Source organism: Orbicella faveolata, unplaced genomic scaffold, assembly GCF_042242905.1.
Source record: "Orbicella faveolata isolate gen_17 unplaced genomic scaffold, um_ofav_v1 contig_35, whole genome shotgun sequence".
NCBI classification, from domain to species: domain Eukaryota; kingdom Metazoa; phylum Cnidaria; class Anthozoa; order Scleractinia; family Merulinidae; genus Orbicella; species Orbicella faveolata.
In genome coordinates, this window is record NW_028301564.1 from 3086203 (window position 1) to 3113333 (window position 27131).

Sequence of the window (27131 nt, forward strand, 5' to 3'; positions counted from 1 at the left end):
ACCACGGGTTTCATTAAGGGCCAGGTACCTCATCTACACAACTTTTTCAACAGACGGCAGTTATAACCAGTGGCATGAGCAGCAATTCAGCTGTTCATAGTAGGTGCTTAAATAACATTTACTAAACTCACTTTGCCAACGATTTGTTTACTTTTTCAATGTCATCTCTAGTCAAAGCAAGCTCACCTCAGCTTCTTTCAAATGGTAAGCAAATAAGTACATTTTACAATTTTCACAAAACTAATAAAAAAATTTAAGAGATTTTAGTTTCAGGCCGGGGTGAGAAATTCTCGCCCATATCAACTTTCTTTTCTCTTGTAAGTTCTCGCGCGTTTAGAGATGCGCCACACTCGCGTTTTAGGTGCGGAGATCCCAACCAATGCTTACCTAACTTTTTAAAGATGCTACTTTTAGCCAAAGCCCAAATCTGCACACGTGTATTTATCTTGTGGAAGTCTATCGATTTGGACAGTGCTTGGGTAAGAGATTCTAGCCCATATCAACTTTCTTTTCTCTCGTAAGTTCTCGCGCGTTTAGAGATGCGCCACACTCGCGTGTTAGGTGCGGGTATCTTAACCAATGCTTACTTAACTTTTTAAAGATGCTACTTTTAGCCCTCCCGCATATCTACACACGTGTATTTCACTTGTGGAAGTCTGTCGCTTTGGACAATGCTTGGGTTAAAGATTCTCGCCCATTTATATCTTTTTCCACTCGCGTGTTTTCGCGCGTTTAGCGATGCGGCATACTCGCGTTTTTTGTGTGGGGATCCCAGCCTATGCTTACGGGGCTCTTTAAAAATGCTAGTTTTGGCCCTCCCCCAAATGTACACAAGTGTATTTCACTTGTGGAAGTCTATAGATTTGGACAGTGCTTGGGTTAGATATTCTTTCCCATGTCAATTTTCTTTTCTTCCGCGCGTTCTCGCACGTTAACCGAGGCGGCACACTCGCGTTTTAGATTTTGGGATCCCAAACTTTGCTTACCTCGCTTTTTAAAGATGCTAGTTTTAGCCCTCTTCAAAATCTCCTACGTGTATTTCACTTGTGGAAGTCTAACGATTTGAACAGCGCTTGGGTGAATATTTTTAACCATGTCAATTTACTTTTCCCTTGTCTTTTCTCGCGCATTTAGCTATGCGGCACACGCGAACTTTTGGTTTCGGGATCTTAAACTATATCCCTTACCAAAACAGCTGTATTTTTAAACTGATTTTAAACTGTTTTGAATGTATTTTGACGATTTAAACAGTATTTTGAAGTCACTATAGGGTATTTTTGTGCTATTTTGTACAAAATTCAAAATTATGCTTCTTGTTTGTAATGTATTTCAAGTATAGTTAAAACCTACTTCATGGCATTAGAATGATTTTCACTCTGTTTTAACGTAGTTTGAGCTCAAAACAGGGTTTAAATAGGGGATTTAAAATCTATTTTAATACTATGGCCACAAAAATTTCGTTTAAACAGTTTAAAAAATCTAGTTAAACCCTGTTTTGAAAGTTATGTTGGCAATGGCTGTAGGTTTAAAAAGTATTTTACAAATTTTCAGTGTTAAAATAGTCTTTAAATAGGATATTTAAAATGTAGTTGACATGTCAAGAACATAAAATATGTTTTAAATAGGAAGTTTAAAACCTATTTGAGATAGCAATTCATATTATAAGCTTTAAAATACAACCAAAACAGTCTGTTTTAAACATATTTTAAGTTTTAATCAGGCGAGTATACTATTTAAATAGTAGTTTTAAATAATGACAATAATGTCTATCTTAAAAACAGATTTTAAATACACTATTTTTGCACTATTTACAAATCTAGCCCAATGGAAATTTATAATGCAATCAACATAATTTGCATCCCCTTTTTGAAAACTGCTTATAGTTTCTTTTCACTCAAGCTTTACATACAAAACCTTTAAACTCAATGCTTCTCAACTGTAGTGAGTTTAGTTTACATTGTATCTAGAAAACAGCAGGTAAGTTCTATACTATATGTACCATGCTGGGCTAGCGCACGCTCTCGAGTGGAACTTTTTCGCCTACTGTTATCAACCTGAACTGTACAGTAGGAATACAAGAAAAATAACCATGCAATGTTTCAAAAGGGCGGTGGGAGAAGTAATTTTGAAAGCGATTCAAGCCCTTCATCCACTGCATGATTACATGTATGACCATTTTGCATTTGAAACGGAGATGAAAGCCAGCAGCAGCCTAAATTCTCTTTTCGAAAAACCTTGTGAGGGACAAAGCTCTTTGGAGCAAGACAGTCCCAGAAATCAGCTGCACTACTTCTGAAAGGGGAAATAAAGATCTGGCTGAAAATGATCCACCAGTGCCTCAGTCCCTGAAAGAGGGGCCTTTTATGGCTGGAGGATAGAATTTAAATGTGGGATGTCGTCTGAAGTTTTTGATTTAGTTTTGCAAGCAGTGTATTATATCTACATGTACATGTACATGTATTATGTAAATTTGATGTTCTTTCTTGGAATCAATTTCATGACTAAGCCACTTCACTTGGTTAATTTCATGAAGTTATGACAAAAACAGTGTGAATCTTTGCCTGTAAATTTGTACTGTAAATCAGATCCAGACCCTCTTGTTTCATTAAACCATTGTTTGGCCTTGTTTGCCAGGCACTTGGTCTTAACTTTTGTTTATTATGCTGTGATTACTCATGCAAAAGTGTTATCGGTTGTAACCTCTGAGAACTTTTTAACATTAGCTGACAGTTTGAATTTTCTAAAAGCTTCCTGCAAAAGTGCTTTAAAGAAATAATTGCCAAGCATAGGATTTGCATCATTTAGTGACATGATACCAGTACCATAAATTCCAGTTTTGGTATAGAAGAGATCACAGGTAAGCAGACATCACAGTCTGTTTGGTGACCAAATGGACACAGGCACATGCTCAGGTTCTGGCTTAGGAACTGGCTATTTCATAGCTCTCAGCGGTGGCTGTCATTCTGGCACTGGCTCTGTGCCAAGTGGTCACGCATAAGGAATTTAAATTTGGGTGCCTCAAAACTACGACCTACATGTAAATGTAAGAGTCTCTTCCAACATCAAATATAAAACTTAGAGTGCAGTGTGAATAGTGTTTAGGAATCTGTATTATAAACATTACTCTATTGGAATTAAATAGATAAACTCACATATTATAACAAAATATTTGGCATAGACATTACCTAAACAAATGCAAAATTAAGAAAACAAAAAACTTACACTTTTAGTGTGTAAGCTTTTAAGATTCTCTCGATATCAAAATTAATCAAAAATTTAGCCAAGCCAAAAACATGAATCTGTGGACAAACAAACCTTTTCGCAAAAAAACACTCTCTAATGCCTCCCTACATGTATTTGTCTTTCTCTTTTCTCGAAGTATCAAGCACTATTTACAACCAAAATGGCAGGCAAAGACTGAACAATTCCAGGACTGCTCAGAGGAGTTTTTCGATAGGCGTTAGAATAAATCCCAGTCTTCTCTCAAAGGACATGACCACAGATGCCATGTTTGTTCAGAAGTGAGGTTCAGGTTGAGAGCGTGTGCTAGGCCGCATGTACATGCACAATATATAAGTTCTATCAAAAGTGTCATCACTTTAAAAATTTACCAGAAGCAATCAAATCTCTGAAAGCAACAACTAATAACTCAAGGAACATTGATCCAAATAATTGGTTGACATTACTTATTATTGATTGGGGCCATTCCTAATGGCAAAACATGCCATCACTCACAAAGTAGACCAGAATTAAGATTTCACAATCAAATCACAAAAAATCACATCTACTCAATATTAAAATGAAAATTTCAAGGTATATGTAACTTGCTTGCAGTAATTAGCAAATTATTGATTGTGGTCAGTCATCATGTATATGCTTCAAGATCACATAATTTACATAATTTTGGCAAAGTGTCCCACTCACAGTGTGCACGTGAAAGATCATGCCTTATCAACTACATCATTTACTAGTTGCTGTCTATATTCAGTGATAGACTATAACAAAATGAGTTTACTGGTACTATGAAACTAGCTTACAGCCCTTAATGACAGCCCTGCAGACGTAGCATACCGGTACAAGTAAATAACCTGTATTTAGCCTTAAAATGAGTTATATAGAAGATGTTTTATACTAAGTAATGGACCCTTAGCCTCAAGTTCTCAATTGGTATTGATACATGCATGTTCCTTTGACTCCTTTACATTGTTTGCAATTCTTCTTAACAAAGAAAATATGTACCACTGATGATGACCGTACACTCAAAAATGTTTTGGTTTTTAAAACTTTAGTAACTTTTAGCCTTTTATAGACAAAACAAAATATTATTGCAGGCTCAACTGTTATTACAGCTTTTCATAAACAGATACAGTAAGCGTAGAGCTACATTTATTATACAAGTAAAGAAAGAAGTAGAGCCAAGCACCCCCATCAAGCTTGAGTTTGCCCTACACTAACTTCTGGCATGTCATGTGTTGTTCACATCTAGAGCAAAGTTACATGTAAGTTAAGGATTTTTTTGGCACTATTGTTATGCTGTTTTAACACTATTTTTGAACTATCTTCACATTAGTTGATGCTATTTTAATACTATTTTTATACTATTTTTACTGTATTTTCATACTGTTTTTATACTATTTTGTGCTGTTTTATACTATATTACTGTATGCCATTTCTAGACTGTTTTAAAGCTATTTTCATATATTTATATTGTATTTGACATATTTTTTCATATATGATCCACTTTAATTTTTAAACTGTTTAAAGTACTATTGAAATATATTTTGAGACAGTGAATTTCAATAGTGTTTTAAACAGGTTTTAACACCTTTAAAATCAGTTGAAAAATATGTTAAAAATATAATTTTGCACCTATTTTAAACCTATTTTGTACAAAATACTTTTAAAATTGTCATTTAAACTAGTTTAAAAATAGTCTTGCATATTAAAACCTGTTTTTAAAATGATTTGTGTCCTGTTTTTATTTCGAATCCTGTGTTCCTCGAGAGATTTTTAAAGTAGTTACAGACTATTTCAATTATATTTTTTATTTTAGCAAAGGATTTCAAGTTTTGGAATTTTAACTAAATTTTTAAAAGCTTTTCAAAATATATTTCAAATTTTGTTTCAATAGTGTTTTAAACAGGTTTAAGTGTCATTGTCACTAGGGACCAGGCAGGGTCCACGGATCGAGGTCGGCCGATTCCCTCCAAACTCTCAGCATTTTTTCCCTATCAGATAAGATAACGACCGGTGGTATTTTTAGTAAGATAAAATAAATTTCATAGAATTTAGACCACCCCCCCTAGTTTTTGGTGCTATTTTGGTCACGTGAGAAGGGAAGTTTGGGTAAACTTCCATGAATGATTTTACGTTTTTCGCATTAGCCTTATTCATTTATACGAACTGTACATACTTCCCAGCCTATAAACAGCTCATATCTCCAACATAAACGAATTTGGCTAAAAATAACTTACTTTGGAGCGCTTCCAAATATCATCACTTCGTAGCTATCGTGGGTAAGAAGAATTTTGGCAATTTTCAAAGCTGGTTTTCTCTAAAGTGCGGCAGTTTATTTCCAGATCAAAAGTATTTTTTATTAGTCTGTCCTAAAGTCTTTCGAAATACGCAAACTTTCATTTGGCAAATTAAAATCCTGTCGCGTGAGCTTTCTCACGACTTTAACCTAATTTCCTAATTTGCATAATTGTAGTTTTTCCCGGAAATATTTCACGCTTGACTAATTTGCGACGCATTCCAGGTACTTAAGACTAAGAGCAACACATTTCTTTTTCAGATTAGTACAGTGGCTTTGTATAGTATACTGCACCGGAGCATTTTGTCAAACTCTTTAAAATATTGAGCGGTTCTGATTTTTGGTAGAAGTACACCGTCAGGAAGGATAATTTTCCATTCCTTATCTTATCATCTGCAGACAGCTGTAGTCGATTCTTTACACTGATCCAATTTAGCTGATGTTGCCGTTTGCAATATGAATGTTAGTTTGACTTGCTCGTTCAGTTCTCCTGATTCTGCCTGTAGTTTGGAGGGCACGGGGTCACAGATTGTACCCCTGTTGGCATGTAAGCTAGACATTACTGCACATCTACTAAGCCTGGGAGTGAGCTCAAGGCAACAGCGAACCGGAGACGAAAACGTTAATGAGGTTGACCTGATCCTGAATAGAGCTGGATACTTTGTTGCAACCGAAGACGAGAAAACATCAATGACAATATGCCCGAGACATAGAAAAAAATTAACTACAGACTGGACTGGCAGAAAGAGCAACACATGCTCGTATCCAAGTCATCGAGGACCGCGGAAAACTATAATGAAACCGCGCCGCGTAAACGCCACCTTGTCGGACGAAATTTATCAATTTCACCATGCCACAGTTCCCATCGGCTCGGGTAAGTACAAACTGAGTGCAGCCAGACCGCAGCCATAATCCTCAGAATTGCGGGGTGGGCTTGACTGGTAAATACAAACGAAAACTTCATTTCGAAGGTGCGTATTTTACTTTGTGCTTGTTCATATGGTCAGTACATAAATTTTAATTTTTATTGGAATATGCCAAGGGAAGGAAGCCAGACGTAATCCCATGCCATTGTTTTTTGTGTTTGAACGAGCTGTTAGCTTTTAGTCGACTCGTTTAAATAAACAAAGGCATTGCTCGATTCTGTTATATTGTCTCGTATCCTTATAACGTTTTCTGAAAAAGGGAGGGAGGGGGTGGGGCGTTATGGTAGTGCTTCGAGGTGGACTGAAGTGGTAATTTGCTAATCAGGCACCCTGCCTGCAAAATGACCTCAAATGGGAGAGAATGGGGAGGAGGGGAACCAGGAGGGGAACCAGGAGGGGGCCTAGAGGGAATGGGAAGGTGGGTGGGGCTGCAAGGGACGCCCACCGCCCATTATTTCACTCGCCTTCCTTCCTTTGGCTGTCATGAAAGGAAATTACAGCACTTTAATTTGGTGTTGCGAAAGTGCACAAACCAGATTGACAACAACAACAACAACTTTATTTGCACTCAGCTAGAAATTAAATGAACAAAACTAAGTTAAAATAAAAAGAGTACATGGCTGCCCGAAATAACCTTAATGGGTTAATAAGACTGGGCAGCCGTCCTTAGTTAAGCTGGATACGATGACGATGACCATGATGACGATGGTTACGGTGACGGTAAGGGTGACTCACGTTGATGGTGATCGTGATGGTGATTGTGGTCAGTATTGTTAATCTATTTATCATTATCATTTTTATTGACAGCTGTGTGTTCCAACTGCCGCGGAGCACACTACAAATCCCGTAAGGCTCGCTGTTTCATGTCTGGAGAGCAGGTAAGCTACTGCACATTGCCCATTCATAGCTTAGTAATCAGAGGATTTTTTGATGTGCCCCACAGGTGCCCTGATATCTATAACGACTGGCAACATGAATAAAAGGTATCTTTGTTGGTTTTCCTGTCTTTTCTTCAATAGGTGTCCGTTTTGAATCGTTTAGGCGTGGTCGACATTTTAGTCAAGGCCTATGGGCAAGCAGGTCATTGGCAAACAAAGCGACAGATCCTTTCCCTCTTTGCAGACGACTTTTCAAGAACTGAGCTTCAAGAGATGATCCCAGGGCTCTCCAAATGGCGCATTGATCAAGCTCGCCAGCATGCAACAGAAGCCGGAAAGGGCCAACCACTCCCCGAAATTCCTAGTTTCCGTACAAGAATTGAGCACGAAAAGGTGGATCATTTCATTGAATATATCTCCAGACCAGAATTTGTCCAGGACGTGGCGTTCGGGACAAAAACTCTCAAGCTTGACTCGGGAGAGAAGATTATCATACCAGCGGTCATAAGGACCGTCATCCCTTCACGCATCATCAGACAATATTTAGACTATTGTAAAGAACAAGAGTTCGAGCCAGCGAGCCAGCGTTCTCTCTACCGAATGATTGAGGTGTGTTCGGCCTCTATGCAGAAATCCCTTCAGGGACTTGACAACACCACTGCAGAGGGTACAGAGGCATTTGACCAGGTATTTTTGATGTTGGAGGGCTTAGCAGATCAGGGCATCAGCGTGACTGCCACTCAGAAATTACTAAAGGATGGAAAAAAGTACTTGAAGAATGATTTCAAGACACATATCGGACGAGGTGAACATTGCGGTGATCACTGCACGGTCCACGCACTAAGTGACAGTAGTGCATGGGAGTTTAGGAGCGAATGTGATCACCAACACTGCTACGAATGTGAGCGCTGTGAGAGTCTGGAAGGAGTACTGAGAGAGGTGGCAGAGATGCAAGACAAAGCGGACATGACAGAAGAGGAGAGGGGTAGGCTGAGGTTTGAGTACACAGATTGTGTGCGCAACATACAGGCTTGGAAGGCTCACTTGCTACGGTCAAGTAACCAGGACGAAGCCAAGCAACATATCCTCCAGAAGTTAGACGAGAACTCGTGTCTTGTCATAATGGACTGGGCCATGAAGTTTCTGCCTGTGCAATACAGAGAACAGATGAGTGATTTTTTTGGCAAGAGGGGAAGAAGCTGGCATATCAGCGCAGTAATCACTAGAACAACAGTGGAGAGCAAGCATGAAGTCGAGTGTTTTGTACACATTTTCAACAACTGCTCCCAAAATAGCTTTGCCGTTCTTTCAATCATAGAGGACTTGCTGCACAAAGTCAAACAGGAGTATCCAGTTGTGACAACAGCCTACCTCCGATCAGATAACGCTGGATGTTACCACAATGGGCATCTGTTGCTAAGTCTTAGAGAATTGGGGGTGAGAACCGGTGTCAGGCCAGTGCGATATGATTTCTCAGAGCCACAGGCTGGTAAGGACATCTGCGATAGGAAGACTGCTGCTATGAAGGCACAAATAAAGCGCTGGGTTAACGAGAGGCACGACGTCGTCACTGCTGAGGATATGAAAACAGCACTAGAATCAAATGGCGGTATCAAAGGGTGCAGAGCAGCGGTCGTCGAGGTGGACACGACCAGGGAGAGAAACAAAGATGGCAAGATACCAGGTATTAGCGTGTTGAACAATTTCCAGTATGAGGAGTGTGGCATCTGTGTGTGGAAAGCGTACGACATCGGCCCTGGACGCCTCATCCCCTATAGTGGTCTTGGAGTTACACCACAAGGAGATACTAGGCTAAGGGTGATAAAGCCATTTGGTCAAGCTACACACAGGGGAAGTGTGGGTGAGAGCGTCAGGAACCAGTCCGAGATCTACTCTTGCCAAGGGACTGGATGCGTCCTCACGTTCAAGACCCAAGCAGAGGCAGACACCCATATGGACACGGGCAAGCACCGTCTTGAGGTGGACTGCGAGTCCATGTATGACCGCGTTAGGAGGAAATGGGCGGGAATTACGACGGGGGTGACGTTTGCTCCGGATGTGCCATCAACCTCATCGCAAGCTGAGGATAGTGGCAGCACTGTCAGAGGATATGACCCTAGACCCTTGGGGTGGGCTCTGAAGATAACAAAACGACCCACCAGAATGATTGATAACGTCAAGGCCTTCTTGATGAAGAAATTTGAAGAGGGTGCAAGAACTGGAAACAAGGCCGATCCTGTGCAGGTAGCGAGGGAGATGAAGACCCTCAGAAATGAAGACGGAGAGCTCACGTTTAAGCCCGAAGAGTGGAGGACTGCGCAGCAAATTAGCAGCCTGTTTTCACGTCAGACAGCGGCGCTGCGTCATAGGGGTATTGATGCGGAGGAAATCCCTGAGGAAGACATCGAGGCCGCAGAGTCGGAAATGGCCCTTGACACCCTTAGAAGTTTGGTGATGGATGATATGGGTAAACCAAGCCATCCAATCATCGTGGGTGATAGCAATATCTGCGAACTTGTAAAGAACAAGAACCTTGACTCACTCAAACTGGCAGTTCTGAAAGAAATCTGCAATCAGCTACACTTGACGACAAGTGGACCGCTGTCAAGAAAAAAGACTTTCTTCGAGGCCATTGAAAAATTTTCTGAGAGTTGCGCATGTTTTCAAAAATAACGTCACATGGTTTTAGTAGGGAGGATCTCATTACTTCTACCCCCATCTTCTCTATTGGGGCCTTTTAGATAGGTGCAGGGACCCTTACATAACAGGGTTTATAAATACTTGTAAAATTGTAAACAATATAAGACTGAAAACTGAATGAATGCTATGGTAAACACAGTAAAACGAAAACTGCAAGGATTTTTACGCATTGCTAAACGCCAGCTGTCCGTTGCCATACTTAAATGCTATCATGGATAAAACCAATCCGGGTTTTCTTCATCGACGAAAAAGCTGTGCTTAAAGAAATAGGACGAAGATTTCAGCAGCAATAAACACGGATTGCTCAGCTTTAGTAACGTTTTGTGACTTTCCCAGCCAGGAATCTCTTACGTAACAGTGTATTAAGTTTCGACTCACTAATTTGCACAGCCAGGTTACTTAATGTTCGAATTACATTTCCTCTTCCACCGAATTGACTGTCATTTCGGCAACTTGTTTACCTTCCATCACATGTGGTGAAAAAATAACTCTGGAAGTCTCCAAAACTGTTCACTAACTTACAAAACACAATCTTGAGTCTGTCTGGCATACTAATTTGCATGTCCGTGGTTATTAAAATGACAGAATTCGATTCGCGAACTGTCATGTTCGTTGTGGACTGTCAACGTCTGCAAGATCGAAACAACAATAGTTTCAAAAACAAGAACTTAAAGAAAATTTGTTTCATTAGGTGTAGGGTCATCATCGCTTGTATGTAATATCAACAAATACGCGAAGTTTTCCGGGGAAAAATCGACAACATGCAAATTAGTCAAATTTGAAGAAAGCTTACGGGAGGGGATTTTGACCCACCAAATGACAAAATACGCGGTTGAAGTATAGCCACTTATCTGAAAAAGTTATATTTTTCTCTTAGTCATAGTAAAAAAGCCAATAAACGCCTCTAACATGTCGCAAATCAAGAGGAAATTTTTCCCGGAAAAACTACAATTATGCAAATTAGGAAATTAGGTTAAAGTCGCGAGAGAGCTCACGCGACAGGATTTTAACTTGCCAAATGAGAGTTTGCGTATTTGTAAAGACTCTAAGACAGACTAATAAAAACTAGTTTTGATCTGGAAATAAACTGCCGCACTTTAGAGAAAACCAGCTTTGAAAATTGCCAAAATTCTTCTTATTTACGATAGCCTCTAAGTGATGATATTTGGAACCACTCCAAAGTAAGTTATTTCTAACCAAATTCGTTTATATTGGAGACATGAGCTGTTTATAGGCTGGGAAGTATGTACAGTTCGTATAAATGAATAAGGCTAATGCGAAAAACGTAAAATCATTCATGGAAGTTTACCCAAATTTCCCGTCTCACGTGGGCAAAATAGCACCAAAAACTAGGGGGGTGGTCTAAATTCTATGAAATTTATTTTATCTTACTAAAAATACCACCGGTCGTTATCTTATCTGATAGAGGAAAAATGCTGAAAGTTTGGAGGGAATCGGCCGACCTCGATCCGTGGACCCTGCCTGGTCCTTACTGACAATGACACTTAAACACCATTAAAAGCAGTCGAAAACTACGTTAAAAATACACTTTTCGCCCTGTTGTTAATCTAGTTCATAAAATAGGTTAAAAACAGTTTTTAAAAATAGTGTTTAAATACATTTAAAATAGTGTTTGGTTTGGTAAGGGTATGCTCACTGCGCTTTTTAAAGATGCTAGTTTTGGCCCTTTCTTAAGTTTACATACGTGTATTTTTTATTTGTGGGAGTCTTTCGATCTGGACAGTGCTTGGGTAAGAGATTTTCGCCATATAAAATTTCTTTTCTCTCGTAAGTTCTCGCGCGTTTAGAGATGCGCCACGCTCGCGTTTTTGGTGTGAGGATCCAAAAGTATGCTTACGGGGCTCTTTAAAAATGCTAGATTTAACCCGCCCCCAAAGCTACACACGTGTATTTCACTTGTGGAAGTCTGTCGCTTTGGACAATGCTTGGGATGGAAATTATCGCCCATTTATATTTTTTTCTCTCCCGTGTTTTTGCGCGTTTAGAGGTGCGCCACACTCCCGATTTTGGTGTCATGATCTCAAACTATGCTTACTGGACTTTTTAAAGATGCTAGATTTGGTCCCTTTCTCAGATCTACACACGTGTATTTCTCTTGTGAAAGTCTGTCGCTTTGGACAATGCCTGGGTTAAAGACTCTCGCCCATTTATATCTTTTTTTCACTCGCGTGTTTTCGCGCTTTGAGCGATGCGGCACACTCGCATTTTTGGTGTGGGGATCCCACACTATTCCGAAGAGGCTCTTTAAAAATGCTAGTTTTGGCCCCCCACCAAATCCAAACAAACGTATTTCACTTGTGGAAGTCTATCGATTTGGACAGTGCTTAAGTTGGAGATTCTCGCCCATATCAACTTTCATTTCTCTCGTAAGTTCTCGCGCGTTTCGAGATGCGCCACATTTGCGGTTTAGGTGCGGGCATGACAACCAGTTCTTACCTAACTTTTTAAAGATGCAACTGTTAGCCCTCCCCCAAATCTACACACGTGTATTTAACTCGTGGAAGTCTATCGATTTGGACAGTGTTTGGGTTGGAGATTCTCGCCCATATCAACTTTCTTTTCTCTAGTAAAATCTCGCGCATTTAGAGATGCGCCAGACTCGCGTTTTAGGTGCGGGGATCCCAACCAATGCTTTCCTAACTTTTTAAAGATGCTACTTTTAGCCCTCCCCCAAATCTACACACGTGTATTTCACTTGTGGAAGTCTATCGATTTGGAGAGGGCTTGCGTGAGAGATTCTCGCCGATATCAACTTTCTTTTCTCTAGTAAGTTCTCGCGCGTTAGGAGATGCGCCACACTAGCGGTTTTGGTGTCGGGATCTCAAACTATGCTTAGTGGACTTTTTAAAGATGCTAGATTTGGCCCTTTCTCAAATCTACACACGAGTATTTCACTTGTGGTAGTCTGTCGCTTTAGACAATTCTTGGGTTGGAGATTCTCGGCCATCTGTATTTTTTTTTCTCGCGTGTTTCCGCGCGTTTAGGAGATGCGCCACATTCGCGATTTCGGTGTCGGCATGTCAAACTATGCTTACTGGACTTTTTGAAGAATTAAGCTAGATTTGGCCCTTTCTCAAAAGTCATGCCGAATATAGCCACTTAGTGACTAGAAAGTCGCGGAGACCGGGCTACGTGCAGCGTGATTTAGACCAACTTAAGGTCAATTTCCAGGAACATGGGCGATATTTCCGAGTCCCAGGGACTTTAAACTAATTTGAGAAGACTTTGGTTTTCAGTGAAATGGACAGAGGAAAAATTTTTGAAGGCTTGGTGATGAACAGTCTGGCTGAACTATAGCCCCTTAGTGACTAGAAAGTCTCTGAGACCGGGCTACGCGCAACGTGATTTTAATTAACTTTGGGTCGATTTCCATTAGCTTGGGCGATATTTCCGAGTCCCAGGTAATCTCAACTAATTCGAAAACACTTTGGTTTTAAGTGAAATGGACAGAGGATAAATTTTTAAAGGCTTGGTTATAAGCAGTCTGGCCGAAATATAGCCCCTCTTTAACTCACTTAGTGACTAGAAAGTCGCCGAGACCGGGCTACGCGCATCGTGATTTTGACCAACTTTAGGTCGATTTCCAGGAACTTTAGCGATATTTCCGAGTCCCATGGAGTCCAAGCTAATTCGAAAAGACTTTGGTTTTCAGGGAAAGGGACAGAGGAAAAATTTTTGAAGGCTTGGTTTTGAGCAGTGTGGCCGAAATACAGCCCTTCTTTAACTCACTTAGTGACTAGAAAGTCACCGAGACCGGGCTACGCGCCGCGTGATTTTGACCAACGTTGGTTTGATTTTTAAACACTTGGGCGATATTTCCGAGTCTTAGGTGCTCTAAACTAATTCAAGAAGACTTTGTTTTTCAGTGAAATGGACAGAGGAAAAATTTTTGAAGGCTTGGTTATGAGCAGTCTGGCCGAAATATAGCCCCTATTTAACTCAGTTGGTGACTAGAAAGTCGCCGAGACCGAATTTTGAGCAACTTTGGGTCAATTTCCAGAAACTTGGGCGATATTTCCGAGTCCCATGGAGGCTAAACTAATTCGAGAAGACTTTGGTTTTCAGTGAAATGGACAGAGGAAAAGTCTTTTAAGGCTTGGTTATGAGCAGTGTAGCCGAAATATAGCCCCTCTTTAACTCACTTAGTGACTAGAAAGTGCCGAGACCGGATTTTGACCAACTTTGGGTCGATTTCCAAAAACTTGGGCGATAAATTTTTTTCATTTTTTCAAGTGTGGTGTATTTTTCCAAGTGTGCCGCATTTTTTTCAAGGTTGGCGCATTTTTTCAATTGTCCTGCATTTTTCCAAGTGTGCCGCATTTTTTAAGTATACCACATTTTTCCCAGCGTGCCGAACTTTTCCAAGTGTGCAGTATTTTTCCAAGTGTGCCGCATTTTCCAAGTGTAGCGCATTTTTTTTTAAGTGTGCCGTATTTTTCCAAGTGTTGCGCATTTTTCTAAGTGTGGCGCATTTTTTTAACTGTGCCGCAGTTTTCCAAGTGTGGCGCAGTTTTCCAAGTGTGCCTAATTTTTCCAAGTGAACCATATTTTTTCAAGTGTACCGCATTTTTCCAAGTGTGGCGCATTTTTTTAAGTGTGCCGCATTTTTCCTAGTGTCCCGTATTTTTTTTAAGTGTGCTGCATTTTCTAAGTATAATACATTTTTCCCAGTGTGCAGCATTTTTCCAAGTGTGCCGCATTTTTTCAACTGTGCCGCATTTTTCCAGTTGTGGCGCATTTTTCCAAGTGTGCTGTATTTTTCCAATTGTGCCACATTTTTTTCAAGTGAGCTGGATTTTTCCAAGAGTGTCGAATTTTTTCAACGGAGACGCACTTTTCATATATACCGCATTTTTCCCAATGTGCCGCATTTTTCCAAGTGTACCGTATTTTTTCAAGTGTGCCGCATTTTTTCCAAGTGTGGCGCATTTTTTCTAGTGTGCCGCATTTTTCCCGGTGTCCCGAATTTTTTTAAGTCTGCTGCATTTTTCCAAGTGTGCCGCATTTTTTTAAGTATACCGCATTTTTCCCAGTGTGCAGCATTTTTCCAAGTGTGCCGCATTTTGCCAAGTGTGCCGCATTTTTTCAAGCGTGCCGCATCTTTCCTGGTGGGCCGCAATTTTTCTAAGTGTGCCGCATTTTTCTAAGTGTGGCGTATTTTTTCAAGTGTGCCGCATTTTTCCAAGTGTGCCGCATTTTTCAGGTATACCGCATTTTTCCCAGTGTGCAGCATTTTTCCAAGTGTGCCGCATTTTTTCAAGTGTGCCGCATCTTTCCTGGTGTGCCGCAATTTTTTCAAGTGTGCCGCATTTTTCTAAGTGTGGCGCACTTTTTCAAGTGTGCCGCATTTTTCCAAGTGTGCCGCATTTTTAAAGTATACCGCAATTTTCCCAGCGTGCCGTATTTTTCCAAATGTGCTGCATTTTTTTTCAAGTGTGCCGCATTTTTTTCAAATGTGCCTCATTTTTCCATGTGTGGTGAATTTTTTTTGAGTGTTCCGCATTTTTTCTAGTGTCCCGTATTTTTTTAAGTGTGCCCCAATTTTCCAAGTTTGCCGCATTTTTTTTAGGTATACCACATTTTTCCCGGTGTGCCGGATTTTTCCAAGTGTGGCGAATTTTTCCAAGTGTGGCGCATTTTTCTAAGTGTGCCGCATTTTTCCTAGTGTCCCGTATTTTTCAAGTATACGGCATTTTTTCCAGTGTGCCGCATTTTTCCAAGTGTACAGCATTTTGCCAAGTGTGCCGCATTTTTTCAAGTGTGCCGCATTTTTTTCAAGTGTGGCGCATTTTTCTAAGTGTGCCGCATTTTTCCTAGTGTCCCGTATTTTTCAAGTATACGGCATTTTTTCCAGTGTGCCGCATTTTTCCAAGTGTACAGCATTTTGCCAAGTGTGCCGCATTTTTTTCAAGTGTGCCGCATTTTTCCTAGTGTGCCGCATTTTTCCAGGTGTGCCGCATTTTTCCAATTTGCAGCATTTTTTTCCAGTGTGCTGCGGAGTGCATTTTTCCCATGGTGCCGCATGTTTTCAAGTGTGCCGCATTTTCTTAACTGTGCCTCATTTTTTCAACTCTGACCCATTTTTTTCAAGTGCGCCTTATTTTTCCAAGTGTGCTTCATTTTCCAAGTATGAATAAATTTCGTGTAACTCGTAGATGGGCTGGCAAATTATCGTAAATTTCGTAGTTTTCTTAAATTTTGTAATTTCGTAACTTTGGACGGGCGTTCCTTCCAACCCTTTGAATAAAATTCGTCCATTTCCTCAATAGTATAGCGAATTATCGTAAATTTTGCAGTTTTTGTAAATTTTGTGATTTTCGCAGTTTTCGTAACCTTGGACGGGCCTTCCTTGCAACCCATAGAATAAATCATGTAACTGGTAGATGGGCTGGCAAATTATCGGAAACCTAAGTATGGTAAAACAAAGATTACATCTTTTTTGGGGAACTGTGAGAGTAGGTTCTGAAGGCCTGTCCTTGTGTTTGTTCAGTACATCATTAACGTTGTAGTTAATAACGCATTTTGTGATTTCGCAATTTTCGTAACCTTGGACCGGCCTCCCTTGCAACCCATAGAATAAATCTCATGTAACTGGTAGATGGGCTGGCAAATTATCGGAAACCTAAGTATGGTAAAACAAAGATTACATCTTTTTTGGGAACTGTAAGAGTAGGTTCTGAAGGCCTGTCCTTGTGTTTGTTCAGTACATCATTAACGTTGTAGTTAATAACGCATTTTGTGATTTCGCAATTTTCGTAACCTTGGACCGGCCTCCCTTGCAACCCATAGAATAAATCTCATGTAACTGGTAGATGGGCTGTCAAATTATCGGAAACCTAAGTATGGTAAAACAAAGATTACATCTTTTTTGGGAACTGTAAGAGTAGGTTCTGAAGGCCTGTCCTTGTGTTTGTTCAGTACATCATTAACGTTGTAGTTAATAAGGCCTCTCGGATTACCATTTTGAAGCAAGTAATTCTTAAGATCAGATAGAGTCGACTGCAATGAAGTGGATTTTGAATAGATGCGTAAGCAACGATAGGTAAGTGTTCGGATTAGATTGATCTTATACTTTCTGGGAGTAAAGGAGTCCCACTTGGTGTAAAGACCAGTGAAAGTCTTTTTATGATGTACAGTAGCTGAAAATGTGTTGTGATCACGCTTGATACAAACATCCAAGAATGGGATCTCTTGGTTCTCTTCAAGTGCCATGGTGAATTTGATGTTGGGATGTCTGCTGTTGAGAAAATCTAAAAATCTGGAAGCGGTGTCTTTACTGTCGAATAAGGAGAAAGTGTCATCCACGTATCTAAACCAAATGGACGGTCGGGACTGATTATTAGCCAACCAGCTCTCCTCAAAATGACACATAAAAATGTTAGCTAAGACAGGGCCTAATGAAGATCCCACCGGGACACCATCGATCTGGTCATAATATTGTCATAATATTGACAGAAAGACGGAGTACTTCAAAGCTCTCACTCAAGTTGGTCACGCCTCCGCTGTTGCTGATCATGCAACTTCTACTGGTCACAACAGCAAATGGGACCATTTTGAGATCCTAGCAAGTGGTCAATGTGATTTACAGTGTAAAATCAAGGAAAGATTGTTAATACGGGACTTAAAACCCGCCCCAAATGAGCTTCGGTAGTGAAACTCTCTTTCTTTATTAATTCACACCGGATGTAGTTTCTTTTGTTCATTGTTTTCTACCTAGTTACCAATACCTCGTTTTAATTTTAGTCTTTTTAAATCGTGTCATATTTTGTAACCGTCACTTCTGAAGATGTATGTTGTAACATACGAAACGTCAAGTTTAATACCATGCGAAACCTGTTTGTTATGTTTGTGACCACAGTTTGTTTTCCCTTTCTCTTAAAATTGAAATGGCCGAAAAACAAGAATTTTTATGATGCTAATTAGATAGGTGTAAATGACGGTACGAAGAGACAAACTGTTGACTGTTCCCGTGAATGGACGTTCTAGCATTCGGCCTTCTTCAAGTGCAGGAACATTAAAAATATATATAACTATTTATAATAAAAAAGGTTAGAAAAATTAAAAAGCCTACTGTGAATTTATAATCCATCAAATATTTCTTGCGCGCAGTTAGTTTAAACATGTCATGTGTTGCATCCAAAACTGGGGAATATTAAGATGCAAGAGGAGTTGGATCATTTTCCCCAGTTTTAGAACTCTGCTATGTTTCTGCCACATGGGTGAGGTCTTCATGTCTAGACCGTGTTGTCAGTGGTCGACAGGAAAGCTAGTCAGATACTGTAAAATTTTACTACCTCATGACGCAGTCCTATGTTAGTCCGTAATAACAATATCTCAGTGCGTTGGTCGAGTTTTCAATTTAAATTTGAAGAATATGATATAGAGTTATACTAATTTAAAGAAAAGCTCCTGTAAGTGCGTTCCTGTTACTTGATGAAAGTTTTACGTTTTTTTTGTTAACACGGCGCAACATGAACTAACGAAGCACGAATGGACATTTCACAACGCTCCGTGGCATAAACGATAGATTTGTTATAGAGTGCCTTAAATCAAGTTACCATACGCAACCTTCGCCTGACTATTGATTGGAAAAATAAATATTCTGCTGAACCTCGGTCTCATTATTCTCGGTGGGAGAGGGGTGGTGCTGGGCTCCTACTTTCAAAGGGCTCGCTACTTTCGGGGGGTCACTACTTTCGAAATCTATAATTAATGGCCACAATTTTTTAACGTTACTTTCGGAGGGTCCCTACTTTCGGGGGGTCGTTACTATACTTTCGGAAGTTTACGGTATGTACATAGACAACCATAGTTGTGACAGCTTTCCCTGGCTGACTGGTATAGTATACCTTAATGTTAAAGTTAAGTATGGTAAGACATGCAATGAATTGTTTAAAACAGGTTAAACACACGTACCGTATAATACAACTCATTTAATAATAATTATCATGGTACTTTCATTAAATTCTCACATGGGGGCTATATTTCTCATATATGTTTCGGTGAAATGCGTTTTTGTGTCTTTTAAGAATAAAACTTTACAGGAAATCATGCTTGAGTATTGAACTGAATACAGAAAACTCCTTCCGAAACAAATTGTTTGACAATATTTACTAGACCACTGGCCACCTTCCCCTTTATAGTGCATTGGAACATATAATTATTGATATTTCTTTAAGCTGCTTGTGAATTATGTGTTTTTTTTTTACCATTATGGCTATGACTTGAAACTCTGCTGAATGGATCCTTAAGGCTGCAAACATGGATAAATAGATGATAATTAAGTTAGGGGAGACAAATTACTTCTTTTGGTACTATATTTAGGAGATTTGACTTCATGACATTGAATTACAACCAATATCAACTGCATGGAACAACAGAAAGGATTTTTCTCCCTCCCATCACTGCAATGTGCAATGTTTTTTGACTTGAAACTCTTCTGAATTGATCCTTAAGGCTGCAAACATGGCTAAATAGATAATAATTAAAAGTTATGAGAGACAAATTTCTTCTTTTGGTGACTTTATTACATTGAATTACAACCGCTATATATCAACTGCATGGAACAACAGAAAGGATTTTTGTCCCTCCCACCGCGACAATGTGCATTATTTTTTTACTCCTGTTTTATTCTCTGCAATTCACCTCACTCTACACGTAACGATGACAGGTTTTACCTTCAGTTACTTCTATTTACGTTGAAGCATCCGTTTGTTTGTTTATTTTCCAATTCTCTAGCCAGAATACTAGAATTGGTAGTTAAACGTCGCCGCTTGTGCATGCATTGTGTGCCGATAATTTGGCTTTCCTATGACGTTGTGAAAATTCTCAAATCAAAACTATCGACCCTTAAAAGCTTTTCTAGATGATCTCGGTTCTACAAAGTTCCTAGATATCACTGAGGGTAGCAAGACGGACAAAAGCGGGAGTCGGGAGATAAAGGTAAGGGAAGCGGGAGAGCAGGGTACGGGATGCCCCCTCCCCCACCCCCTCACAACAAAGGATAGAGACAGGAGAAACGTTATTGAATGATTCAGCCTTTATTTATCCTCCGTATTACATTTTTGAAGTTCTCAGATTACCCATATTTACCAGAATCCCAACCCCGCATTCCGCATTTACTAACTTAATTCCTCGACTTTTATTTTCCCAATTATCATTTTAATACTAAGTTAAAACCGTCATTCCATTGTCGAGACGTCACTGTTGCAATTCACGGAATCCTAGGCCTGGGAAAAGAAAAGATGTTTATGATAACTCGGGGTTAAACATTATTCATAACATAACATTGCGAGGAGCGAGGAGCTTTGAAAAGTAGCAGAAGGTTGGAACCCGTTAGATTATATAATACTGATTATAAATGGACTTCATTTTTTTAACAGAGCAGGCCAGCCTTCAGATCAGTCTATTCCATCTCGTAAAATAGATGTGAGTTATTTAGGTTCCGACGCACTACGCCGGAGAAATTTGAAAACGCCGTTTTCACCTCAAACTGCATTAAATGTTTTTAGTCCGCACTACTCCGGACAATTTTGAAAAAGCAACAATCACCGGTCATTTTGGATTTGTGTTTGAGGAAAACTAGGGTAGGGAGGTCACATGATAACATGACGTCACTGTTTTCGAAAAGCTCCGTTTTCGTGAAGGGTTTGTGTGGACGGTAGGCCTGACCGTAGAAATAAAGCTGCGTTTTCAAATTCCTCCGACGTAGTCTGGACTGGGCTTTAGTTTATGTATCCTTGTGTATAAAGTTTTAATTTAACTTTAATTTTTGACGTCACATTTTTAACTATCTTCCACTGATAGAAACATTTATGCTAATTTTGTATTTTTAACTCGCAGTTTTTATCGCTAGTTTTTATTACAAAAACGGTGTAATGTAGTTATTGTAAAAAAAAAAACAAGCAATAACAACAGATGTAAATACGGGATTGAAGTATTGACACGTTAACAAATAAAATAAATAATTCCCCGCTAAGAATCCATACCTGCAGCAGCAACGACGGTTGTGGAAGCATGCCATGTCGCGGCATGGTTCATATAGAGTTGGGCATTCCTCGTTCTCCGGGAGGCAAAGTACTGGCCAATCGGGCATGCAAACTGTAAACAAAAACAAAAAATGATCGTTTCTTTGCTAGCAAACAACGAGTCATGCTCCAAGAACAACCTAAGAATGGTAGTTCAGTCTAATGAATATGTTCACAAATCAGTTAAAAAGTACAATTTGAACAACGTGCGGTTGTCGTCAAATGGAACAATGAGACACTCACACCCAGCCAACTGCCTGGCGTGTAAGGGGTTCATCCTCTTGTTTCCGGAGACTGCACCCTGTACGGTAAGGGCCCCCAAAATGATGAACAACAGGCAGGCAACTTTGGTGTACATAATTATCTCACTGCAATAGAAAAACAAAACAAAACAAAAAAACAGGAATTAGGAGAGAAAACAAATGTACAAAGTTCTTATAGCTTCTTATGATTTAAAGAAGCTCAGTCACGGTATTTTGAGTTATTTCGACCACGTACAAAATATTATTTAAATTATAGGGAACCTGAAAATAGTGGTTTACTAAGATAGAGAAACACCAAAAAGATAATAATATACCATGAACGAACGAAGATCGTTAAGGATGGAGCAGATTAACATGGATTACAAACGACAAAATTGAAAAAATTTAGGCTAACATTTTCAAGGTGCGCAACCGTGACGTAGCTCCCTTAACCCTCAACGACCTAACCCAAAGCTTATTCAGCACGTCAGGCTTCTTTCAAAGGCCTCTGTTTAACTCAAAATACTGAAGCATAGTTTGATGTCCTACCTTAGCTTGAAAATTGGAACTTGAGACGGTGGATGAATACGCAGTATCAAATACTCTCTTCAAGTACTGATAAAGACTGCAAGACACACTCTTATTTATTCCCCATAGGCCGCATAATTTATGCGTTTTTGAGGGGCGGTTGCCTTTTAGAATACGAACAACATACACGTGAAAAAACATTCCTACATGTTGATCTGGCTACATTGACTACGAAATTATTAACTGTCTGGCGGTGTGCGTTTATAGCTGTTTATTTTCCAATCTTCCTCTGTTGGGGATGCTTTTAATTTCGAATCTCCCCCAAGGTCAAATGAATATTTTAAGTTTCATCGCTAAACAGCTTAAAAATTTTTAAATTCCCGCGTCCTTATTTCAGTTCTCTTCTTATATATTTTTGCTTGACAAAAAAAGATTTAGTTCTGTAACTCCAAATGTAACAAAGATTTCCACTGGATAAATAGATTGCTCAAGAGCTAGACGTAAAACCCATACATTTGGATTCCCCAGTTGTTAGTGGTGGAATTCCCGTTACGTTACCTAAGACTTATTGGTAAAGGACAATAATTTTACTTTTTATTAAAAAATGCAAGTCGCCGGCTCTCTTTCTCGCAAGGATATCCGATGGGTTCTCGGTAGAAATATATTCTTAATGATACAGGTGAAGTAAGCTGTAATGCCCATTTGGATAAACTTCCTTGCAAACCCGAGAAAAGTCTTTTTAATCAGTCTGCTCTAAAGTCTTGGGTGCGGCCATAGATTCTTTCTCCGGGGACGAATGTAAATGTAAGGAAAAATTATTCGGAGCAACTGAAAATCACGAGAACTGTTGTCAAAGACCGAATTCCTAGAGTAAGCTGTCGCCTTTGGATTATGTGAAAATGTTTAAGAACATCAGGAAAGTAACAAATGGTTTTGTTTTGATAGCTCATGATATCTTTGTTTTAAAAGGTTTCCGGTGCTATAAACTTATTGACAATATTTTTACTCGTACTGATTATGAAACAGTTGCCAATAATTGTTTTGTTAACAACCTCCTTAATAATTCTTTCAAAACGCGTTGAAAGGTTTCCGACATTCTAATTTTTAAATCATTTTTGCGTGGAGAGTATTTTTATCTTATTAGTTTTGAGCGGTTTTGTAGTTTGAAAAGAACCTCTCGATGTTGCTTGTATGCGGCAGGCATTTTTAGTTTCTTTGTCGGTACATTTTTGTTATTAGCGTTTTACTGAAAGCACGCAATATGTCCGTGTTTTTAAGGCAAGTTGAATAAATATTTGGGGGGAAAGTGAGACGGGCCAAACAATGAAACTGGTTACTTTATTTCGTTTGAAAATTTTTGCGGGATTTTTAACTGACACTAGCTAAAATTTAATTCATGAATACAACTTGCCGTTTTATCCCAACAATATATGTGGGTGTGTAGCTTTTAATTTTGGGGAAAAATAAGATGTCGAAAGAGATTAGCTTTGAAAAAAGAACTGAAGGCAGTTTCTAATAAAATATTTGCTGAATTATCAGACCAGTTGCTGTTCTTCGCCAAACTGAAACTTGGCGGCGTAAAACAACATTCGGCGGAAATCCAATTTATGTTACCTTATTCAAAACATTTTTCTTTTGAGTTTTCCTGGTGAATAAAATCAGTCTCTTATTCAATTCGCCACGATTGTGATATTTGCTTCTCTGACAAATTATAACCCATCTCAAACTGATTTGGGAAAATAAATTTATTCAACAGTAATTGAATGTAACGGGCGCTGCTATGAAAAACGAAACAGGCCGAAACCTTTAAATGATAACCGTGTTAGTAATACCTATTCGGAAGTACTTTCACTACAGTGTCTCTTTTATTGATAAGCATCTTCAGAATACCCGGCCACTTTATTTACATGTGTTGGTGTGCTTTGAAGAACGAGGTATATAACAATAGTTGTTTTTCTTATTCAATGAGATGCTAATAAATGGTCGGGTATTCTGGAGTTTAGCCTTGATAAATAAGGAAGACAGTTTATACTCAGCGATACGTTTAAGGTATTCACAATAAATTTTAAATGATCTTCTTAGCTCTTGTTTTAGCCTATGTTTTAAACACAGTCTTACCGGCAAACTAGTATATTGTGCTTTTAAACACTAAAAGCTATATGCCAACATATGTTACCTTGCGTGAAACAATTGTATCGTTACTGACGACGTAAACAAAACATTTAATATTACTTTTTATTCAAATAAGAACTGTGCTCATAACAGGTGTTGAATTATAATCACATTCTCAAAAATTGTTTTGAAAGGCGTTGTTTTCAAAGCGGTTCCGACATTTACCTGTAGTCAATAATTAGAGCGCGAAAGCTGTGTATTTGTTGAGAAGTTATGAGCATATGTGAGTGTTTTAGTTAAAAATATTTACAGTTCCACTGACATGCAGGATAAACCTAGCCAAACTTGGCAGATTTAATTTTAACAGTGGTTTTATATTTGTATGTTCTTCTCTTTTTTGTTCAGGACTAGAACGTTTTCAGTGTCTTTCCAAAGTAATAGATAGCCGTTCCGATCCCTGCTCCTTCCATTTTAATTTCGAAATACATATACCGCAGAATTCCGAAAGTAATGGTCCCTCTGAAAATAACAGCTCCCCGAAAGAACGTTCCTTTTGAACCCCAAAAGCAATAGTCCCCCGAGAGACTCCCTTTTTCGTTTTTGGCTTTCCTGTGACGTTGTGAAAATTCTCAAATTAAAACTAATCATACTCAAAAGCTTATGTTCCTAGATATCAGTATCGGACGAAGGTCTTGGTAATTTCTTTGTTACACGTTAAGGCTGATTTCCAAGTCAGTTGATTTTGTTCACTTTATTACGGTACAAGTGCAGAAATGGTCAAGCCTAGATAGGTGAGCAAGAGGTTTGACTTGTTTGATGTAAAGCACATTTCAATCACCTGTTGCCGGGTGCAAACTATCGAACGCATGATGGGTCGATTAAGTAGACCGTTAGGCGCCCTTGAAAACAATTTTTGTATGATCTCATCAGTGCTATATAACTCGGACATTTGTTCATGTCACAGAACAAAAGATACTTAGAAACTGGTGACGAGGTAAAAGCCACTGGTATTAAGAGCAACTACTATCAAACGCAGATAGACCGGCTCAGTGAGTGAGGCCGAATTTGGCTTAATGTCCAATTTACGCTACGTACCTCTTTACATTATTCAAAATATTGCTCTTTGTGTTCTTTTGAGTACGCTAGTGAACTTTACGGGCAAATAAAATGGCTGTCTCTTATTCAGTTTACCACGTTTATGATATTTGGTCATGTTTGCTTCTCTGACAACATTTATAACTCTTCAAATGTTGTCAGAGAATGTCGGTCAATTTACCAAAAAATAAATTCCTTCTGACTATTCAAAATATTTGAAAATTACGGGCGCCGCTGTGAAAAGCACGGTGAAAATACCTACTCGTACTTGTTTTGACTAGTGTCGTTTTTGTTAAAAACTGAGACCGACTGCTTAGTCAGTGTTATGTGTAAAGTTCTCATAATAAATTGATTTATTTAAGGCTATGTTTAAAAACACAGCCTTACCGGCAACTAAGAGGTTGTGCTTTTAAACTCTAAAAGCTATATGCCAACATATATTATCTTGTGTGAAAGAACTGTATCGATACTGACGACGTACACAAAACATTTAATATTTCTTTTTATTTAATTAAGAATTGTGCTCATAACAGGTGTTGATTTATAATCACATTCTCAAAGATTGTTTTGAAAGGCGTTGTTTTCAAAGCAGTTCCGACATTTACCTGTAGTCAATGATTTGAGCGTGAAAGCTATGTTTGTTTTGAGTAGTTATGAGCTTTTTTGGGTTTTTTTATTGAAAATAAAAATATTTACGGCTCCAAATATTTACAGTTGGTGGACTTGATTTTAACAGGGGTTTTATATTTGTATGTTCTTTTCTTTTTGTTACTCGGGCTTCCGTAGGAAAGCCCGAGTCTTAAAATGCAAGCGTTTTGGTCGCCAAAAGGGGGGCTCATGGTCCCAGGCGTTCCATGCGTAGACCGTGGAAACTGGAGACGAGAAACACGACATTGCCCGCTCTCCGTGGCAGACTGCGGTGTTTTGCGAAGAACGTTTTAGCAAGAATCGCGCCTTATACGTTCATCTCACATACAAAGATGTCGATCGTTTTCGGAAAGGGCCGGTCCACGAATTATATTGCTTGAAATCCAGCCAGGTAAGCAAAGTTCACGCTCGAAACGTTCTCGTGAGATAACAACTGAGCTGATCGCAGTATGAGTTGAAACTACGAAAATACTGACAAAAAACAGGCAGTCAATGACGGTATGTGGCTACTGCTGTTATTATTTAGAACATTGCAGTAAAAACAAATCATATTGCAATAAAACGAGCTAAATACGAAAACGCTTTTGGACTCGTAGTAGCTCATTAAAAACATGCGACTTGTTTCTTGCACCGCGCAAAATATGTCGATCCCTAAAGTTGTAGAGATAAGACATTCGGTAACTTGAATTAAATATCTTACCTCCAAGTTTAGTTGGCTTTCTAGTTGGGTGCAGGAAAAATATAACGTGTGATTTTGGAGGCAAATTGTGCGGGAAAATTAAACCTTCGATTGTGCGGGGAATTGTGCGGGATTATTGACGAACCAATGTTCTTGCCAAGTCCTAAGGAAAATCTGCATTGACGATAGTTTAGCCAGTTATTTCACTAGTAGTTCAAATATATTCAGCAGTCTTAGCAATCGCCAATTCTTTTAGAAAACTGTGTCTGACTGCTAAAGAAAATCACGTTGCGTGACATGAACTAGACTAGTATGAAACCAAAATAAATAGCAAAACATGAGTTCCTTTTTAAAAGTACTCTTGCCATTGATTCAATAAAAATACGTAGCTTGAATATTTCTTCATAAACTGCGTTAAGGGTCGCAAATTCTCGGAAGTTATCCGCAAAAAACATAACTTGAAAGTTTATGCAAATTAAGTGCAATGCAATTTACGCTCTGTCCTAGGACTGTTGTTTTCGCGAAGGATCATACCTATTCGCCCTTCAAACGAGATGAGACTCTTGAAAAGGGTTTAAAATGGCGACACGGCAAAGATGTTCAGCTGCACAATTCACTCGGATCGCCACGACCAGTAAACGAACCTCATACAATTTCTGCTAGCATGTACAATGTAATCGCCATAAGTTGTAAAAAGACCTGGAAAATTCTTTGCAAACAAGTTCTTCATAAATGCGTAGAC

The 27131-nt window shown here is 39.1% G+C and overlaps 3 protein-coding genes across 3 annotated transcripts in view; 1 reads left to right on the forward strand and 2 right to left on the reverse strand.

Annotated features, from left to right (window-relative positions):
- Window positions 1–27131, reverse strand: part of LOC149102648 (uncharacterized) — a 63534-nt gene that overhangs the window by 15496 nt on the left and 20907 nt on the right. The window lies entirely within an intron of this gene.
- On the forward strand, window positions 7377–10337 carry LOC149102652 (uncharacterized). The gene has a single exon (XM_089273865.1). The coding sequence runs from the start codon at window positions 7611–7613 to the stop codon at window positions 10008–10010; it is 2400 nt and encodes a 799-aa protein (XP_089129991.1). The 5' UTR covers window positions 7377–7610; the 3' UTR covers window positions 10011–10337.
- LOC110048669 (small cysteine-rich protein 6-like) lies at window positions 20080–22024 on the reverse strand. Its single transcript, XM_089273802.1, has 4 exons — window positions 21877–22024; window positions 21329–21453; window positions 21047–21158; window positions 20080–20287 (listed from the first exon to the last, which is right to left on the reverse strand). Exons 2-4 carry the CDS (start codon window positions 21441–21443, stop codon window positions 20272–20274), a joined length of 243 nt encoding a protein of 80 aa, XP_089129928.1. The 5' UTR covers window positions 21444–21453; window positions 21877–22024; the 3' UTR covers window positions 20080–20271.